The sequence below is a fragment of the Mus pahari genome, chromosome 3 (genome assembly GCF_900095145.1).
Source record: "Mus pahari chromosome 3, PAHARI_EIJ_v1.1, whole genome shotgun sequence".
Lineage (NCBI taxonomy): Eukaryota > Metazoa > Chordata > Mammalia > Rodentia > Muridae > Mus > Mus pahari.
This window is the reverse complement of record NC_034592.1, coordinates 12,143,795-12,150,494: the sequence shown is the minus strand read 5'-3', so window position 1 is coordinate 12,150,494 and position 6,700 is coordinate 12,143,795. Positions and strand designations below refer to the sequence as shown.

The 6,700-nt window shown below is 43.9% G+C and overlaps 1 protein-coding gene across 1 annotated transcript in view; it reads right to left on the bottom strand.

The window, feature by feature from the left end:
- Pnpla7 (patatin like phospholipase domain containing 7) overlaps positions 1 to 6,700 on the bottom strand; it is an 82,422-nt gene that overhangs the window by 66,044 nt on the left and 9,678 nt on the right. The window contains exon 8 of the mRNA XM_029536705.1: positions 5,907 to 5,987. Within this exon, the coding sequence (XP_029392565.1) occupies positions 5,907 to 5,987 (81 nt within the window). The remainder of the gene's footprint in view (positions 1 to 5,906; positions 5,988 to 6,700) is intronic.

Sequence of the window (6,700 nt, the reverse complement as noted above, 5' to 3'; positions counted from 1 at the left end):
ATCTCAGTTAGGTATGGTGGACACAGTCATCTTAGGTATGGTGGACACAGTCATCTCAGTTAGGTACGGTGGACACAGTCATCTCAGTTAGGTACGGTGGACACAGTCATCTCAGTTAGGTATGGTGGACACAGTCATCTCATTTAGGTATGGTGGACACAGTCATCTCATTTAGGTATGGTGGACACAGTCATCTCAGTTAGGTATGGTGGACACAGTCATCTCAGTTAGGTATGGTGGACACAGTCATCTTAGGTATGGTGGACACAGTCATCTCAGTACTTAGGAAGTAGAGGCACAAGGATTCAGAGCAATATTGTCTCAAAAAACAGAGTCTGGTGAGAGATCTCTACAGTAGAGCCCTGCCTAGCATGTATAGAGATAGATCTCTACAGTACAGCCCTGCCTAGCATGTGTGGAGACAGATCTCTATAGTACAGCCCTGCCTAGCATGTGTGGAGATAGATCTCTACAGTATAGCCCTTGTCTAGCATGTGAAGACCCTGGATTTCATCCTCAGTTACCCACAAGATCCTACAAAGACATACAAAAGGCCTACAGACATCCATATCTAGGGCTCTCAACCCCCAAAGGAAGAATCCTTCAGTTTGCTGTCCTGTTTCCTGCATAGATTCCCCAGCTGACAACCTGGACCATAAACATGAGTTCGTCTTTTTTACAATGTGTGAATGTATATACAAGCACAAGAGCACACACAGTACAGTGTGTGTGTGTGTGTGTGTGTGTGTGTGTGTGTGTGTGTGTGGTGTCAGCTCTTTCATTACATCTTGCCTTGTTCAATGTGTGAGTATGTGTACAAGCACAAGAGCACATACAGTACAGTGTGTGTGTGTGTGTGTGTGTAGAGGTCAGCTCTCATTACATCTTGCCTTGTTTCTGCTTCTGTGCAGCGTACTCCAGACTAGCTGACCATCAAGCTTCTGGCCTATCTTCCTGCTTCTGTCTCCCATCTTGGGCATTTGTGGACCAGGCTGGCCTCAAACTCACAAGGACTCATCTGCCTCTAGACTGCTGAGATTACAGGTGTGTGATATCATTCCTAGTTTTTAAGTGTCGTCTTTCTTTTCATAATTAATCCATGTAATTACCAGTTGAGTCAAGGAGATTTTTAGCAAACAGAGTGTCTTGTGACAACCGGAGTCAATACCTAGCACAAACCTGTGACATGCCACCACGGATCTAATCTCAACCCCAGAGCTAGTATAAGCAGCCTGGGATCAAACCTTTTCATCACCTGGTTTGAAAACAGTATTTTAGAGGCAGGCCATAGGGCAGATGGATCTCTGAGTTCAAGGCCAGCCTGGTCTACAGAGCAAGTTCCAGGACAGCCAGAGCTGCACATAGCAACCCTGTCTCAGAAAGAAAGAAAGAAAGAAAGAAAGAAAGAAAGAAAGAAAGAAAGAAAGAAAGAAAGAAAGAAAGAAAGAAAGAAAGAAAGAAAGAAAGGAAAAAGTGTTTTGAGCACAGTATCACTTATTAATTTACATACTGTTGATAGATCATATAGACTATAATGCTAAAATATCTACCATTGAGCCTTTGGGAGGAAGGCTGACTAGCCTCTGCTCTTCCGCCCTTGAACTTGTGTACATAGGTAACAGTATGTCCTCTGGGTCTAGACAGTGGTTCTACAATGCACCTATAATAACACACGTCTGCAGTCTCACACAAATGGACAGCAAGAGATGGGAAAGCTCCTTAAGGACAGAGCAAAAATATAGAAGGGGGGGGTGCTCAGGAAGGCAGACAACATTGTTCAGAGAACAGAGAAAGCTCTTCAATGCTGAGTGTGGTACCAAACACCTAAGATTCCATATTTGGGAGGCAGATGCAGGAGAATTGCCATATGTGTGAAGCAAGCCTGAGCTATATAGCAAATTTCAAGTTAACCTTGACTCTTAACAAAAAATGGGTGGAGGTGGAGGTGAGGGACAGAAATGGGCAAATCCCTGAAGCTCACTGGTCAGCTAATGAAACTAGCTAAATCAAGTCATTAATAAACTTAGGCTGAGAAACCTTGTCTCAAAAACAAAAGGTGGAAAGGAATTGAAAAAAGGCTCCTAACATCTGCCTTTGGCTTCGACAAACATGCACACATGTGCACATGCCTGCGCCATAGTTTTAATTAAAAACTGGGGATACATACACACACCTATGTTAATTAATTAACTAATTACACCACACCACACACATCAATATTTTTAATTTAAAAAAGGGTTCAGGAGAAACGACAAAGACCATAAGAGAACTTGCTGTTCTTGCTGAGTTCCATCCCCACGGTGGCTCACAACTGTCGTACTCTAAGTTCCATGGGATTTAATATCTTCTCCTGGCCTCAATGGTTACCAAGCACACAATCAGTACACATGCAGGAAAATACTCATACATGTAAAAAATTTAAATATCTAAAAATAAAGAAGGTTGAAATTAACAATTAAAAAGACAATGGGGACTAGTGAGATGGCTCAGCAGTTAAGAGCACTGACTGCTCTTCCAAAGGCCCTGAGTTCAAATCCCAGCAATCACACAGTGGCTCACAACCATCTGTAATGAGATCTGACACCCTCTTCTGGTGTGTCTGAAGACAGTTACAGTGTACTTAAGATATAATAATAAATAAATCTTAAAAAAAAAAAAAGATAAAAGGACAATGGAAGGGGACTAAAGAAATGTACAATGCTAACAAAGCTTACTGCTCTTACTGAAGACCCGGGTTCAGATCCCATCATTCACATGGCCACTAACAACTGCCTATCACTACAGTTCCAAGGGATATAATACCCTCTTCAGAACTTTGTGGGATCCTGCCCATGTGTAGTGCACAAACATACTCTCAGACACACACATAAACATACTTGCAGGCATAAATATAATACATACATTAAAGTAAGTAATTTGCTGGGCAGTGGTGGCACACACCTTTAATCCCAGCACTTGGGAGGCAGAGGTAGGCAGATTTCTGAGTTCGAGGCCAGCCTGGTCTACAGAGTGAGTTCCAGGACAGCCAGGACTACACAGAGAAACCCTGTCTCGGGGGGGGGGGGGTCATTCAATAGAAGACAATAGAAAACCAGGCTAAGTCTGATACACATACATGCAAATATACACATACACATTACAGTTAAATTACATGTACTAAATTACATATAATGGTAGGTTTAAGAGAAAGATAAGGAAGACCAGTTCTATATTTCTAAGATCTCACAAATATGCGTCCCCTGCACCTTCTTCAGGAAGCTAACAAGAGGGTTTGCACCACCAAAACGAGAAAGGGGATGATGATGAGGAAACAGGAGATCCTTCCAGCAGAGTACAGGGAATTCCAGGTAGCATGAGATGGCAGAATGGGGTAGGTGGGACGGTTTCCTAGAGAAAAGTGCTCCTCATGGAGCACGGGCCAGGGCAGACTCTGTAGTGTTAACTGCAAGAGAACAAAAGCTGACGAGCGACCAGTTCCCCTGGGACACTCTGTGGCTCAGCTGTGAGAGGCGTGTATGGACTCTTAGCTTTAGTCCCCTGGTTAGAAACAAGGGGATGGGAGAAGCAGTAAGAGCAATATGGGCAGGCAAGAAGGGTTCTTCTCCACTCTCCAGAAAAGAAGACAGTGTGCCTAAGACAGAACACATATAAAACACACGTGTTAAAAGAACCTGAGAGTTGGAAGGTTGCGGGGTGGACAGATGATTGTTGTTTTATGAAACAGCAAGTGCATCCTAAAATGTCTGTACAGGCTGTTTTGTAAAAATTCTAAGCTCTTTCCAGGTATGATGGAACATACCTTTAATACAAGCTCTTGGGAGACAGAGGCAGACAAAACACTGAGTTGGAGGCCAATGAGTTCCAGGATAGCCAGGGCTGTCCAAAAAAACAAAACAAAACAAGAAACCAAAAAATTTTAATTGTAAAATGTAATAACTACAAACATGTGGTGAGACTGAAAAATGACCAGGTAATAGCAATACAGCGGTCATCTTCTCTCCAGGGTTATCCCTTTCTACCCCGTCCAGTATCGGAGGATAGATTCCTCCTCTTGAGAAGGGGGCCAGCCTGATGTGTACACAGTGGGATAGTCAATTCAGGAGAAATCCTGGCCTTGGCCTCAGCCATAACCTACTTCCTCAGCATATTCATCACATGCTGGAATAAATGACATTCAGTTTAAAAACCATGAGACCAGGATCAAAAGAAACAAAGAAAGGTCAATGCCATAGTTAGATAAAATTTTTTTGCTGAAAAGAATAACTAGCAAGATGGAGGAATGATGCAGGTATCAAGTGGCTAACTGGTCTACCTACCCCACACAGTCCAAAGTCCTTCTACACATCTGGAGCATCCTCAGACTGAGCTCCAGCACCAGGAACACATGAGCTCGTGTTAGTAGCTTCCTCAAAGCCAAGCATCAGTCTTTTGAAAGCAATTCAAAAACACTCAAAGATGGACATCTTTTTTCCTTGGGCAAGCAACAACCCCAACTCAGGTCAAGTGGAGCACAGTAAGACACAGAGGTTCCATGTATGCCTCTAGGACTAAGCAAAACCAAACAAGACTAAGCATTCTTTGCCTGATAAGCAACAGTGTAGACCCAAAAGACACCCCAGCATTGTTTGCATGTAGGCAACTATGAATCATGGATCAGTGGGTCCCACTGAGGCTCTTCATGTGATCCTGTACAAAGTCTTGGGCTCCTGGGTTCAGCTGTCTGAATACCCCCACATAAGGCTCTACTTCTCTGCATAACACAGTCTAGAAAAGAGGTGTGAAAGTTAACATCCATAGTGAACTTGCTAGATTTGGAATCACCATCAAAATACACTCCTCCATGTATATAAGAGAATGTTTGTTTCTCTAGAAACAAACATTCTAGAAAGGTTTGTTTGTTTGTTTGTTTGTTTTGGGGGGGTTGTTTTTTTTGTTTTTGTTTTTTTTTTTTGGTTTTTCAAGACAGGGTTTCTCTGTGTAGCCCTGGCTGTCCTGGAACTCACTCTGTAGACCAGGCTGAAAAAAAAAAAATCCACCTGCCTCCGCCTCCCAAGTGCTGGGATTAAAGGCCACCACTGCCCTTCGAAAGGTTTTAACTTAGAGGGAAGCCCCACCTTGAATGTGGGGCAGCACTACTTCAGGGGTGAGGTCTCACACCCCTGCTATCATTCCTTCTCCATCACAGTGGGTCACACCTTTAACCTGTGAGCTGCAATGAGCCCTGCCTTCCTTAATGGCTTCTGTCAGGTGTTCCTGTCATTAGCAACAAGAAAAGCAACTAGCCAGGCCCAGAAGCCCACACCTTTGAGCCCAGCAGATGAGAGGGATACGGCTGATGTGATTGTTCTGTTCACTTCTGTATGTGAACAGATATAATAAGACACAAAGAGTGAAGAATGGGGCTGGAGAGATGGCTCTGTGGTTAAGAGCTCTTCCAGAGGTCCTGAGTTCAATTCCCAGCAACCACATAGTGGCTCACAACCATCTGTAATGGGATCCGATAGACTCTTCTGGTGTGTCTGAAGACAGCTACGGTGTACTCATAAAATAAATAGATCTAAAAAAAAAAAAAGAAAGAAAGAAAGAGTGAAGAATGTTAGGGGCAGTAGCAAACACTTGTAATCCCAGGACTCTGGAGGCAGAGATGGGAGAATCAAGAGTGTGAGGCAAGCCTAGGCTATCCACAGTAAGATCCTAGAAACAGACAGAGAAAGACAGACAAATAGACAAAGAAGAAATAGGACCACCAAAGCCTTACTAAATACATTCTATCCTAGACAGCCCCTCTCACCTGTATAGATGATACAGAACATAACTCACGTGAGGTCTAGCAAGACAGGAGGTACTGACCGTGAGGGCTAGAGATGCCTGGGCACCTATGGCAGGGCACAGTGGGGGATACTCACGGTGATCACATCCAAAATGCTGAGGAGACTGTGGACACTGTCCCCTGGCAGGACCTCTTTGACCACCACCTCGGTGCCATCCTGTGTTTAGAGAACAGAGCGACAGGTGTCGGTACAGAGCAAAGAGGCCCAGCTGGCACCCAGGACAGTTGGCATACAAGATTTCATTTTTGAGTTGATATAAAGCAGGCATCAGAGAAGAGCACAAGAACCTTGCTGGAGTCAGCAGAATTAAGAGATACCATAAACAGAGCTACAGAAATAGCTCAACAGTAGAGTACTTGCTGAGCTTCTACAGAATCCAAGTTGGGGGTCCAGCACCCACTTCAGGGGCTCACAGTCACCTGCTCACTTCATAAGCTTGAAGGAAGATGATAAATGTTAAAATACATCCCTACATACCGAACGCTGGGTGGTGGTGGCCTTTAACCCCAGCACTTGGGAGGCAGATACAGGCAGATCTCTGAGAATTACAGGCCTGCCTGGTCTGTATAGTGACTTCCAAGCCAGCCAGGGTTACATGTTGCCTTCAACACCTGATACTTATACATACATACAAGCATTATTTGTGGGTCAAGGGGGTATGGAAGAATAAATAATGTAAAACCACTTGCCTTGGATTTCCCAGGCATCGACTTTCACAAGCTAAGTAAGGTGGCTATTAACATTGTTCTCTCTCTCTCTCTCTCTCTCTCTCTCTCTCTCTCTCTCTCTCTCTTTTTTTCTTTTTGACTTTTTTGAGACAGGGTTTCTCTGTATAGCCCTGGCTGTCCTGGAACTCACTCTGTAGACCA